The following is a 14,209-nucleotide window of genomic DNA, read 5'->3' as shown; positions in this document are numbered from 1 at the left end:
TGGGAGAGACAGCAGCGTGAGTGCTTTTGTAGAGCTCCAGAACAGGCTGGGGCACATGGTTCACACCATGCTTCTTTCATGTTGGCACTCTCTGTAGGGTCTCAGGTCAAACTTCTAAAGTAAGAAAGGTTCATTATTGTTGGTATTTTGATGAGGGAGAAAGGAGAATAGCAGCATGAGTGGATTATGCCTTTTCAGCTGTTTATGTAGCTGGTAAAGCTGCTGGAGTTGTGTAGGACATGTTCTAGCAAGAATGGTGGTTATAAAGCTAGAGCCTGGGGCTTGATAAAAGTGAGCAATGTGCAAAATGTTCTTCAGGGTTCAAACTAACCTCTTACCAGAGCAGAGGGAGGGCTGGGGAACTCGCTTCATTCTGATCTTACCCAGACTTGTCTCTTACTGCTTGTAGCTGGGAGCCATAAGAAAGCTGGAAGTTTCCAAGTGCTCTGCCCTATGGTGTAGGTAACTCACAGCAGCTAGGGACTGTTAAAAGCAGAGGAACCAGGGGACCTGTTCTCCTGAGATGCCCAGTGCAGATGGTTTATTTCAATCTGTTGTCAATGGCAGGGTTCACAGGCTATGTGTGTCCTTATCCAAACCAGACCCCTGATGATCTGCTGGTCACTACCCCAGGGTGATGTCACTGCTCACCAGTTCCAGTTCCACAACAACATGTGCTGGGAGGAGTAAGTGTGAAAAAGAACTACATTTCTATTACACCACATTTGCAGTCTGTACTGCACAGATTCAGCAAGGCAAAAGCAGTGTGTGGGTGACAGCAGGATCAGTCCCTCCCTTCCTGAAGCTGGTCTGGAGCAGTGCAGGGTTCTGCCGAGGGGCTGCACATCATGGGCAGGCTCAACCACTTCCAGCCATCATCAACCCAGACTGCAAGGCAAGAGGCACAGGCACCAGCTCAGCTCATAACGAGGTGGCAGAGCTGAGGGGTTTGATTTATGGGAGGAGAGGTTTTGCAAGGTGGGTATGAAATGATTTCATTTGTATGAGAAGCAAAATGATGTCACAGCAGCCTGTCTACAGGAGACTGAGGTCAGAGTACTGCTGAGTATGGATGAGATAGCTCTTAACAAGATAGTTTAAGTTGATCCTGACCCTTTTCTCCTCCTTTCTTCCTTTACTCATGTTTCTCCTAACAGAGAAAACCACATTACTTATTAGAATTACATTAGGCCCACAGAAATGACTCAGCATGTTATGGGCAGCAGCAGAATTACCTGCCATGAGCAGAGGAATATTTAAGCCAAACTATATTGTTGTATCTGAGTTATAAACCTTTGCAATGAAACTGTTGTCTTTAAAAGCTTGTAGCCCAGTAGTAGAGGCAGGTGCTGGTGCTACAAGGAGAACCAGAGCTGCAAATAAAACTGTTTGTTCTGAGAAGTGATGTCAAACTTCTGTAGTAGCCACCTGGAAAAGGAGCAAGACATTGTCTTAAAGTTTGTCAATTGAAAAACTGAAACATCATGAATGCAGAGCTTCCTGACCTGGAGGAGAGAAGTGAGTAAACTGAAAACTCAATGTGTCATGTGCAAGAGTTGGAATGCCTCTGTGTGTGTGCGTGTGTGTGAGTCTGTGCTGGCTTTGCACAGGTACTCAGACGTGCAAAAGATGCTGTGGTGCTGCAGATTTCCTTCCCTTTTCCATATGTAAAACTAATTGCAAATTATTTCTTTCTGTTCTTCTCACAGCTGAATTTTTATTCCTCTTGTGGGGTGTTTATCTCTGCTATGCAGTGCGGACAGTCCCATCAGCATTTCATGAGCCACGTTATATGGCTGTTGCAGTTCACAATGAGCTCATTATCTCTGCTATATTCCATACAATTAGGCAAGTGATCTGTAGATCTAGTAATTAACTCTTTATCTTTCAGGTTTTCATGTGGTGCAACTTAAAATGGGTGAATGGGCTAGGATGCATAATGGAAGGTCTCCTTAAGGATTGAATTCTGCCAGTTGAGTGATTGCTAAACTCAAAACTGTTCCCATAGGATTCGAGAACATGAGCAATCAACTTGTTAATTGGATCATTAGGGTGAGGTGGGGTTTTTTCTCCAGTATAGATAGTTGATAAGTTCTTGGATCCAACTGAAGTATGTCTGATAGATAAAGCAAAACTGCTCCCAGCCTTCAGCCACCTGCATACTGCTCTCTGGTTGGTATCCCTAGCAGAACAGCAGGTAAGAACCTTGCTTTGTGTGACCATTTCCTGGCGTGTGGCGGCCTGGCAAGGTGCAGCTGTGTGCTGAGAGCATTACACTGCTGTGTGCGTGAAGCAGAGTGGTTCACATGCCAGCACACTCAGTGCACACGAGCCTGGCAGAGCCACACGGAGCACCTCTGCCTGACGGAGTTTGGAACCAGCTCTGCACTTCATACTTGTTAATTAGTAGGAGAGTAACAAATAAATCAGGTCTTGGCCAGAGCTACATCCAAGTCACGACACATGCCCTCCCTGCAGAGTGCCCTGGAAGAATTAATTGGTCCTAGAAAATTCCAACCAGCAAGAGAGCTGAATTTCAACTCCTGCTGCAAGACATTCTTCCTCACACCTTCCTTTGCCTCCTGGCAGACCTTAGCTACTAAGATTTGGTTTGGTTTATCTCTTTTGCATCACTCCATTGCTTCAGTTACTCTTCTCTGCTCCATGCTCTCACATTTCTCTGGGCCTTCTTGATGTTTGCTTCCATGGGGTGTATTTTTTTTCAGGGTAAACATGAGCAAGGCAAAGCTTTTGTCTCCATTCCTTCCAGATGCTCTTTGCCCTTAGCATTCTTCCAGCGTTCTCTGCACTTCTCAGGCTTTTGCACCTTTTTGTTTCCTTCACCTTCTCCTAAACCCCTGTCTCAGCATCCACACGCTCCCAAAATCTTCCTTTGTACTTTCTAATGCAAATGTAATGTTTAAAAATCTGCCCTGGGTGAAAGACATTTTCTTTTCATTTCTGGTGGATCCAAAGTGCAGCTCCAATACTTCTGCATGGATTGTAACTAATACAACAAATCCTCAGTCAAACTTCACCCCCTCAATTAGTGTTCCTGAACCATACCTTGAGCCATGTTAGGAGATCCATTTTGAATTCACTGGAAAGGTTATTCTGTGGGCTGCAAGTTTCTCTGAACAATAGGAAAGGTTGAAAGTAGTCTTGGATTCAAGAGAGAGGAAAAGGGGAAATGTGGCATTTTAATGCCTGCCTTCTGAAGGAGACAGAGAAGGATTAGGTCTTTCAGTTGATCCTGTTGGCAGCCTGCTCTGTCAGCCTGAGGTCTGCTGAGTTTCTTCTTCCTTTTAATTAAAGAAAAGCACATTTTGCATTGGTTGTTTGCCCTCTGTCTGGTGGATGCTGGCTTGTGGATAAGAATGTCCTGGAAGTGTATGATCCCACCTAAGACTGCAGCCATTTCTGCACGCAGAAATCTCCATCCAATCTCTCTGAAGTTCACATTTCCTTGCCTTTTGTTTTTCTTTTTCTCCTGTGTTCCACACCAAGTCCTGGATGTACCAAAGAGCAGAAATCTAAGCTTTGTAGGATGTATCTGAGTTGTCATGGAGCTGAAAGCACTGGAGCCTTGAAGGACACCTTCTCTTACAAGGCAGCCATGCAGTCTGAAAACTCCCAAAGCTCACAGGAGACTGATGTGAGCACTACAGAAGCCTTTGACCTGTTTGTGTTTTGATTCCCTTTAAAAGTAGTATTCCCACTGCAGAAACAAGGTCCCTTGCTTCTCTTCAGGTCAGCACAGCATTCCATTCCTGCATTGCTCTTTCTTTTGTATGACTGAGAAAAGTCAAATGGATATGGAAAAATATCTCCTCCAACAGAAACCTCATCTCTCGCTAGGGCCTCAGTGGCTACTGTCAGTAGCTTTTGGCTTTCAGGATATAGTGTGGATACCTTAATCTGGCCAGTTTCACACATCAGGCAAGCAAAAAGCCTTCACAATTTGAAGACTAAGGGTTCATAGAATCATTCTGGCTGAAGAAGACCTCTAAGATCATCAAAGTCCATCATCGACCTAGCACTACCATGACCATTAAACCATGTCTGCAGTTTCTGACCACTCTCCACTGCTGTTGTTACCTCCAGCAGTTTCTCCTGTCACCTTCAGTAGTTCTCATGCTGTGTTCAGGTAGCTAAACCTCAAGCCTGAGCCTCCTTATAGCCCTCAAGAGCAACATCTCTGTAAGAAGTACTTGCAGTATTTGGCTGGGTTCATGAAACATTTCATTGACCGAGTACTAAGCAAGGAATGGTGGCTGTATGGTGGTGGCATCTAAGGCAGTGTTTCCTGCCAGACCATTCCTGTTAACAAAAGCTTCTGCAAAATGTGCATCTGTGGACTTGGATAAGTTGCAAATGTCCTTTCATTCTGAATGATTTCTGTACACCTGCAAGTTCCAAGCCAGTGCTGCACCCATTCATCTGCTGCCCTGCTTGGCACTTCTGCCTGCAGGAGCCCCGCGGAGCAGATCAGCCAAGCGTGCTCCAGCCTCCTTTAACTGCAGTGCTTGTTCTGCCACTCCTTTAGAAAGCTCAGCAAGGAATTGCTTCAGCTGGGAGGTTCAGCCACTCCTTTCCTAGCATTCAGGGGCTCTTGGGTCCTGCAGTACTGAGCTGGGCAGTGCTGCAGTCAAGAGCATTTCTCTGCTCCCCACTGAAACCTGTTCCAGTTCAGTTGTCTCTCTGAGGGCCCAGCAGCCACACTCTGCAGCTGTGAGCTGTGGCCAGCCTGTGTTTTGGGAGTGCACTGCCATTTATCACAGCACATGTGCTTACTTAACCTCAAATCATCCCTTCAGATCCTCAGTGTGTGCAAACTGCCATAACTCAGCACAGGCCAAAGAGGCTATGACAATATAAACCATCCCCAAATCCAGCTAAATAGGAGTGAGGAGGATGGAATAAGCAAGGTCCTTTAAAGCCTGGGGTTTCTTATTCTAGTTTGTCTTGGCTTGTTCTGTCTGGTTGTGGTTTGTTGTTGTTTCTGAGTTGTTCTGAAATTGTGGACTATCAGAAAAGCATGTGGATGTAGCTCTTAGCCTGTGTGAGAGCAGTACAGAGCAAACCCAGTTGTGTTTGGCATTTCAATGAAAAGAGCCCTAAGGAATATGAAAAATGTTCATTCTCATGCACTGGAGAAAAGGCACTGAACTGCAACTTGAATTCTCTTTGCAGGTTCATTCTTGCTTCAAGACTTCAGTCTGACTGGATGCTGATGCTGTTCTTTGCACACACACACTTGACTGTGACAGTCACTGTTGGGCTACTTCTGATCCCTAAGGTATTGGAGTCTCTTGTCTCCTTTCTTTGCCAAGACCAGGGAAGATAAATGTTGTCATGCTGTATAAAATTAGCAAGGAACTGACAGAAAAGGAAGACATAAAATTACCTTTAAAAGCTGTGTGGGTTTTTACTCTAAAAAGATTCTTTCTTCCAGCTTTCAAAACATCAGGGGTTTAAAGTACTTAAAACCTTCATGTGATTAATGCAAGAAGAACCCTGCCTAATGATGCTTATCTCAGGCACTGGGATGAGCATGCTGCTGCCAGAGGTAGCTGGGACCAGACAAAGAGTTTGGGTAGGGGGGTGGAAAGCCTGGGAATGACTGCCAGATAAAACTGGAATGAGGAGCTTGGACTGGCCAAGAGACAGAGAGGTTGGGATGCTAACCAGGCAGTTGTTACAGGCTGGGAAAGGAGAGCCCTTTGAGAGCCAGAGGCTGGGGTGGCCAGAGGCTGTATGCACAGACATGGCCTGTGATATGAAGCCAGGAGAGCTGCTGGCTACGAAGAGCAGTGTATGGGGGGACAAGAGGATGGAGGACAAGAGGAGAGAGGGAAGAAAAGAAGCAGAGCCCTGAGCACTGAGGCACAGCTCCTGTCAGGCTCTGGGAGCCAAGTGACTGTTCAAGTGCAGAAGAAGCACAGCCAGCTCCAGCTGGCTCTAGCACCAGTGCACAGGATTTGAGTGGAGCTCTCTTCTGAGGCAGCAGCCCAGGAAAGCAAATAGGTTTAGGATGGCTTTTGACATGAGCAACATCAGTCAAGAAGTGCAAGTCCAAGGGCCAAGGCGAAGGCTGCACGTGAAGGAAGGTCGCTGAGCATTCAAGCTGGTACAGCTTCCAGAGTCATGAAGCTGCAGCTTCTGCATGTGTGTCAGAACAGGCTGTGCTGAGAACAGCCCTGGCAAGGAGACACCTCAGTGCAGCCTTGGTGCTGAATAACCTTGGCTGCTTTGAAATGGCTTTGCTGGCCTTTGGCAGCGAGCTTGGTGCTTTCTCTTCATATCCTGTATGGCCTATCTTCAAAGATGTCCTTCTGGGCCAACTTGGACAATTTGGTGACCTTCCTGAAGCTGATTCATAACTCCTGATCAGCATTTCCATTTCTTCCTTATTATCTGTGCAACACTGCACAGCCTTTCCCCCCCCAGCACGACAAAGAAGTCAGAGAATTAAGAGAAGATTCACGAGGTCTGGATCCATTCATAGAGCTCTGAGGCCAGGTGGCTGTGGGGATGTTGGTAACTGCAGGCCACTGACTCAATATACTAAATAAATGATTAAGTTAACCTCTCCAGAGGTTGTCAGCTATTTATTTAGTCATGTTGAATCTAGCATTAGCTGACAGTTAGAAGGGAGAGATTAACTTGCCTTTTTGGATTTGGGTTTTTTTCCTTTTTTTTCCTCTTTTCCCCCTGTTGTTTTTTTCTCTTTTTTTCTTCTCTGTTCTTTTTTTTTTTTTCCTTTTCCTTTTTTTTTCTTTTCCTTTTTTTTTCCATTACTCTTTTTTTTTTTAACTTTTCAGAGCCAGGGTGTGAGGGTTGCAGGTGATTCAACAGAATGGAAGAAAGCAAATGGAGTCTGACAGTTTCAGCAGCCTAATTGGAACCTCTGGCTAGGAAAAAAAAATCTAATTCCGTAGTAGCTTAATTTAAATGCAATTTAAAGAGGTTTGAGATAAGCACTAAGATAAGTGGAGGGTTTTCCTTATGCAGGTCTCTAAGGTTTACCAAGCTGAGTCGTGATCAGTAAGAGTTCCTTCTGTGCAGTGCTCACAGGCTATAGGACACTCCAGCAGGGATGCCTGCAGCTGGAGTTTTGGGTACAGAAAATCACCTGAAGCCCATGGGAGGTTCACTGTGCTGTAAAAACTGTTGGTGCAAACTCTTAGAGCTGTGTTGAACTAAACCTCTGCACTGATGGCAACCTTTTTGCTATGAATACTTGTTGCAGTTTTCACACTCAAGCAATAACCCAAGAGATGATATAGCCACAGAAGCTTATGAAGATGAGCTGGATATGGGTCGCTCTGGGTCCTATCTCAACAGCAGCATCAATTCAGCATGGAGTGAACACAGTCTGGATCCTGAAGACATTCGGGTATACAGACCTCATTTCAGTAGCATTGGTGTAGAGAAACCTTTCTGCCTACCACTAACTTCTCGGTTGTTTCCATTAGGGAAACAATCCCTGCTAGGGAGAAGAGACCAGCCCCCACCTCACCTCACCCTCCTTTGAGGCATTTGACCATCAAGAGCTGTTTATCAGTTCACATTTTGTACTTCCCTTGAGGCAGGGTTTGGTGTTGGTGTGATTAGTCCTTTCTGTGGCACAACTATTTAAAACACATGGTTAACATAGAACCCTGCCTTGTTCTGGCTGAGATGATAGAAGGGCTTGTGTCCCTCCAGGGCAGACAGAGCTCGGCAGGGCAGCAGACGCCACAGCACTGTGAAATCTGAGGCAGGCAGCAGGAAGATGTGTATGAGCTGTGCAGGCAGTGGGAGGTGACAGGTTGGTGCATGAGGGCTCAACTTACTGTTCAAGTGGGGGAAAAAATGGGGTTCAGGTTGCAGGAGAATTGTCACATTGAGGAGTTAGGACAGAGGGAAATACTTTCAGTGCCTTTTGTAGAGCAAGGAGGGGTGCCTTCATCAGGCTCTGTACATACAGGCGTTGCCGTTCCCTTTGTTTTGCAGGATGAGTTGAAGAAACTCTATGCCCAGCTTGAAATCTATAAAAGGAAAAAGATGATTGCCAATAACCCACATCTGCAGAAAAAGAGATGCTCTAAAAAGGGCTTGGGGCGCTCCATAATGCGGCGCATCACGGAAATCCCGGAGACGGTCACCAGGCAGTGCTCCAGGGACGAGAAGGAGCTGATGGAGAGCAGCGCTGTGAAGAACATGGCCACGCTGAAGAAAAACCCTCCAGATTCCACCGGTTCTGCGAAGCCGAAAGAAGAGACTTTGAAAAACAGAGTTTTTTCCTTGAAGAAGTCCCACAGCACTTACGATCACGTCAGGGATCAAACAGAAGAACCAAATAGCTTAGCCACAGAGAGCGCAGAAGTCATAGCCGCTGAGAATTCCGTTCTGGACTCCTTGAATGGGAACAAATTAACCAAAAACACTGCTGAAAAGGTTGAAGCTGTCTCCGCTGAATCGGTCCCTTTGGTGTGCAAATCAGCCAGCGCCCACAACTTAAGTGCCGATAAGAAGCCTCTGCATCCCAGAACGTCCGTGCTGCAGAAATCCCTCAGCGTTATCGCTAGTGCCAAGGAAAAGACTCTGGGGCTGACAGGCAAAACACAAAGTCTGGAAGAAAGCACTAAAGCTCAGAAACCTCAGCAGAAGGGGAAAGAGGCCGGCAAAAAGCACTCAGCCTCCGAGAAAGGGGAGCAAAAGGACTCCGTCCGGAAGAACTCTACCCACTCTGAGGAAACAAAGAAAACCCATAAAGCTGGAATTATTAAACAGCAGAGGGTTGGTCAGACACCTGCAAGTGCAGACACAGGCCCAGCTAAGTCTCTGCACAAGGACAATTTCGACATAGGAGAAGTTTGTCCTTGGGAGATATATGACCAAATTCCTGGTCCTGTGCCTTCTGACCCCAAAGCTCAAAGACACGTGTCTATCGCTTCCTCAGAGCCAGAGAAAAACCACCCTTCCCAGCCGAAGGGGAAGGTTCATCCTAAGCTGAAACCACCCGAGGAGTACCAACAGTCAAATCAAAAGAGCTCAGAGAAGGTGGAGACAGCCCCTCGGGAGACACAGGAGCAGCAGGTCCTTGAACATGAGAGCAAACAGTCAAACTCCAAGTCTCAGGTCTCCCCCGGGCTGAAGTGTGACAATGTTAATAGCTATACACCTAGTATCTGTGCTGAGGAAGGGGGGCAGCCACCCCAGAAAGCAGCAGGAAAAGAAAACCTCCATAAATTGGCAGAACAGAAAAGAAATGCCTCCTCCGAGGGGAATGTGCTGTCCGCCGACCCCCGCAAGCCCAGCGCTCACCTCCAGCAGCCTCCGGCATCCCGAGCCGAGATCTGCCCCTGGGAGTACGAGACAACAGATTTACCCAGTGCAGACAGGAGTGTAGCTTTACTGAGCACCTCTGCTCTAAGTGCAAATAAAACAGCAACACCTCGAAAGTAAGAGGCTTTCGGACTGAGGAGAGTAGCGACGCGGAGAAGGGAGACAACAGGAAAAGACAGAGGGGACTTAGGCCAACCAACCAAAAAAAGGGATCTGAAAATTCCTAAGGAGCATCACTTAAAACCAAGGGATTCAGCACTACAATTAAGTAGGAGTGAAGCAAAGTAAATTATCATTAATGTTTGTTATTCTTTATTTGTTGAGTGCCAACAATGTGGTTAGCGGTGCCCGGAACAGGGTCCCTGCTCCCAGGATGCGTGCGTGAGAGCAGCCTCCCTTCAAACCACTTCTGCTTCCAAAGGGAACAAAGGGAACCAGCGGGGAGCAAACGCACAGCGGAGATCCGAGCCCTGAGCGCCGCAGCTGGCTTCAGGCCTGCCCTGGGGACCTTAAAGATCCGGCAGAAGCAGGGCAGAGGAAGTGCCCTGCTGGCAAAAAACAAAGGGTATCCGTGAGCAGCTCCTTGGCAGGAGACGACTCTCCCCGGGCTGCGTTGCGTCCAGCTCGCACTGCTGACTCCACGCATCCCAGGACACCTTGGCTGTAACGATTGCTCTCTCTCTTTCTGTTCTTATTACCCTGTGTTCAGTGCATTGCTGTGTCTCAGGCTCAAGCGTTCCACATTGTAGCACTTTTTATTTATTCACTCACTCATGTATTTAGCAAATAGCTTTGCTGCTGTGTGACACAGCCAACACCTTGCTGCAGCCTGCAGACAGCTTCAGATTGCAAGCTCAGCTCTACCTGCTGGAGACCTCCCTGGTCAGAATTGCAGCAACTTTCACTGCTTACAAAAGCTCTGCTTCCTGTCAGGAGATTCCTTTGGGCTTTGGAGACTGAGTTCTTATTTGGAGATTTCTTTATTTGAGTATTTATTCATTTGGAGATTGTTTTTTTGTTATTTGAAGATTTATTTCTTTGGAGGTTTCTTTATTTGGTTGTCTGGGGTTGGTTATTTTTTTCCTTTGCCTGTGACAGTGATTTTTTTGTTTGTTTTTGTTTGCTCTCTGTTATTTCAGTTTGTGGTTTGTATTATTCAGGGGTTTTCCACGCAGCAAGTTGCTTGCTCTGCATTTCCCTCTCCGTGCTGATGGACTTTGTTGTGGTGGGAATGCAGTCACCTTGGCTGCATATCCTGGGAAGCCTTGGGACAACTTACCTGTGGTTTGTTACTGCTTGGGAAGCATCATCTCAACAAAGCAGAATTCTTACAGTGACCATCACCGGTGGGAATCTCGTTCGGCATTGCATCCTGAGCACAGCCTGCCGAGTCAGACAAGGCAGGACGACAAGGAATATACCCCAGAGAAGATCACTTGCCCTATGGAAACTGGGAAAGGGCTTAGCTGGCTGACCCCCCCGCACTGTGCTGGCCAGCCCTCTTGGCACACCTCCAGAAACTGGCCTTGCAATGAGGAGAGAAAGCCAAAGCACTGCTCTTCCCCTCATATATGCAACTGTAAGAGAGAGTGGGGATGGGAATGGTGGCATCTCTCTCCCACTCCCCAGAGTGCTTTGATTATTTTCTTAATTTCATTGATTTATTCATCCACTTGCAGTGAGAGTCAGTGCTTGATGCAGAGCTCAGCTGCAGTCATAGCTGCACTCCTCCTCCTCCACAGGAACTTCATTCATAGGTGGCTCCTTCTCAGCTGGGAGTCATAGAGATGGTTGACCACCAGGGCCTGAGGACATCTTGCAAAGATTCTGAGGAGTATCACTATTGATGATGATGATGATGATGGTGGTGATACTGAAAAGCCCTCAGCCAGCTAAATGCAGCCCCAGTGCTGCTCACTGGAACAGACCATACATGCAGTACTCCAAAACAAAGACAGCTCAATCCTACAGAACTTGGAGAGTTGGAGAGAAGGGATGGGGTGAAAGAACAGGAAATGAGGATGATTTAATGCAATGTGTTGTTTAATATATATATATAATATATATATAAAATAGATATTTATATATGTTTAATATATATATATAATGTCCTATCTAACACACACATGCACATACCTGTATGTAGTATAAACTGATTCTTGTGGCATCATAGAAAAAGTGGCTTTAAGATAAAATGTGATGAGCAGAGAGACTTAGACAAAGCAGGCATGAGGAGGACTTCTTCTGTCCTTTAACAGGGACAGGAGTCCCTGGGCATGCCTGCCCTGAGAGATCAAGTGAATCTGAGCTTCCTACTGCCTCTGCCAAGCCCAAACCTGGAAGGTGCTGACACCTGAGCTGGCTCAGGTCTGCCCAGGTCTCAGTGCTGTCTGAACACATTGGCCTCACCCATCAGTTCTGCTTGTTAGCTCCAGATTTGAGTGGCCAGACTGCCCCAGCCAGCCTGGGTAGCCTGGGTGGTGCTCAGTTCCACTGTGGGGACAGGCTGGCTTAGGTCTTTACAATCCTGGATCTGTCTTACTCTCCCACCTCTCTTTGTAGGGGGTGGTTATGGCCTGGGAGGTCTTTGCCCTCAACACACATCTTCTGGCCAAGCCTCTTGCAACCCCAGTTCTGGAGCGTGGTAGGAGTTGGAAGGGACCACTGGAGATCACCCAGTCCAACCCCTCTGCCAAAGTAGGATCACCAAGGGCAGGTGGGTCTTGAAAGTCTCCCAAACAGGAGACTCCACAACCTCTCTGGGCAGCCTGCTCCATCCTCACAGGAAAGAAGCTTTTCCTGGTCCCTGTTTTCCTGGGAAACAGTCAGGTATCAGAGCCTGGGTGCTCAGGCCTCCGTGCATCCACCTTGCACACACAGTGCCAGTGGCAGCCTACGTGCAGCCCAGACCTAACTCTGCTTAGCGTGGAAAAGGGCTGAGGCTGGAGTCAGTGTGCCCAGATTTGCCCTTCCAAGTCACTTGTGGCATCTGTCAGCATCAGCTTCAGCAGGGTTTGATCAGCCCCTTGGGGGCAATGTAACCCTAAAGTTCCCTGTGTGGGGAGAGCTCCATCCTGGGAGCACACTGCCCCTGCATGCAGAGAGGTGCACAAATGACAACCTGCGAGTACGGTGCCCACCTGGCACCTCTGCTGCCCCTGAAGGGTTCTGCAGCCCATCTTAGCTGTGTGTTGTGTGAACAGGGTGGGGGCACAGCTCGTGGCAGGCTGCCCCAACTCACTGAGGTTAGAAGTCAGCACCCATGGAGGAGTCCTGAAAGGAGCTGTCTGCACACACTCACTGCCTCTTGCAGGCTGGCAGCTGCAAGGAGGAGCCACCAGCCCTGGTGCCCTCACTCTTGCCCTCTGTTCTTTACCTTGGGGCCCAGCGAGGATGTGCTGCCCCTGCCCTGCACCAAGGTGAGGGACCCACCTTGGCACACAGCACCACTGCACAGCTGGCAGGATCAAGCCCTTTGTGCGTGACTGTATCTGTGCCACTGCTATCAACCCACAGTCCCTTGCTTGTTTTCTTTTTCCTTCCTTTCTTTGTGAAAGAGAACTTCCTCCGAAACACAGCAATGAAGCCACTTCCTTGCCTGGCAGGACCCAGCCCAGCTGCATGGCAAGTGAGGGAGGGATGGGTGGTTTAGCAGGGGAGGCACTGGCTGGGATGTGCCTCTTTGGGTTTGGTTTTCTTTCATCCTGACCCCTTCCTTCACTTCTTTATGTCTGTGACAGTTCTTTAGGCTCATTGTGGTCACATCTCCTGAGACTGAGACCATTGGAGAGCTTCCCTTTAGACAGCAAAAAGAAAAGGCAAGCTGTCCCCAGTTTCTGCAGCAGCTTGCTGTTTGGGCCACAGGCTCCAGTGGGACTTCAGTTGTTTCACACTGCAGAACACGAGGGCCAAACTTCACTCACCTCTCCTGTTTCACTATGATGCTGCTGGAAGCGTTGCTTAATGAAGGCATACAAAGGAAGTCATAAACCATGTCCTGGATTTCATAGGTTTCTCTCCACCAGCACACACTGGCTAGCTTGCTTAGTTGTCTTCTTCTGGAGCTCCATTGTCATGACTCAGCCAAGGGAAGTGCAGCTCTAGGCTCAAGCTGTTTTCTAGCAGATCCATCAAGAGAGAAGCTGACACACACCCAGGTCACAGACCTGTGCTGGGTTGTCCTTTCCAATGCATGTGCAAGCTGCATCTCTCCTTTCTGTTGAAGCCATGGGTTAGAAGCGGTGAGGTTCGCCCTGATCTTACCAGACCTGCATCGTCCATGCGAGACTCTGCGCTTTAAAATCCCACCCAGTGCGCACCTCTCATCAGCTTTGGTGGCATCACAGACCTGAAACCAGACAAGACTTTTCTATTTGCTCTCTCCTTAGGCTTTTGCATGCATCTGACAACAGGCAGGCCTGAGAAAACACTGCCTTTGACTTCTGACATTTTAGCTACTCCGAGCTGTAGAGTATATCAAGCTGTAAGTCTCTTCACTTTATAATGTGGTTCTTCTGACGATGTTCTCTGGCAACCAACAAGCATCCACCATGAAATACTTGATAGATTTATGTTGTAATGTGTTGCAGCATGTAAATAATGTAACTTCCCTCCAATAAAGCACATTTATATGAAACCTGCCTGCTGCAGGCTGCCTGCTGTGCCTCTCGAAGGCGTCGCTGATCCAAACTGAGAAGCTTTCTCAGCAAACCTGTAGCAGTGAATTTTGCAGCTGGTGTGAGAAGCCAAGCACTGGAGAAGAGGTTGTGCAGTCCCATCCTTGGAGCTTTCCATGCCCCAGCTGGATGAAAAGCCCTGATCTTAACAGTTGGCCTTGCTTTGAGCACTCTGTTGGAGTGAAGACCTCCCAAGGGCA

At 47.7% G+C, this 14,209-nt stretch overlaps 1 protein-coding gene across 1 annotated transcript in view; it reads left to right on the top strand.

The window, feature by feature from the left end:
- GPR158 (G protein-coupled receptor 158) overlaps positions 1-9,802 on the top strand; it is a 121,692-nt gene extending 111,890 nt beyond the window's left edge. The window contains exons 8-11 of the mRNA XM_009899362.2: positions 1,710-1,848; positions 5,194-5,299; positions 7,253-7,399; positions 7,999-9,802. Of these exons, the coding sequence (XP_009897664.2) occupies positions 1,710-1,848; positions 5,194-5,299; positions 7,253-7,399; positions 7,999-9,453 (1,847 nt within the window). The 3' untranslated portion in view covers positions 9,454-9,802. The remainder of the gene's footprint in view (positions 1-1,709; positions 1,849-5,193; positions 5,300-7,252; positions 7,400-7,998) is intronic.
- Positions 9,803-14,209: the final 4,407 nt, after the last annotated feature.

This window comes from Dryobates pubescens, chromosome 21 (assembly GCF_014839835.1).
Source record: "Dryobates pubescens isolate bDryPub1 chromosome 21, bDryPub1.pri, whole genome shotgun sequence".
NCBI classification, from domain to species: domain Eukaryota; kingdom Metazoa; phylum Chordata; class Aves; order Piciformes; family Picidae; genus Dryobates; species Dryobates pubescens.
The sequence above is the reverse complement of the archived record's forward strand: the minus strand, read 5'-3'. Positions and strand labels throughout refer to the sequence as shown.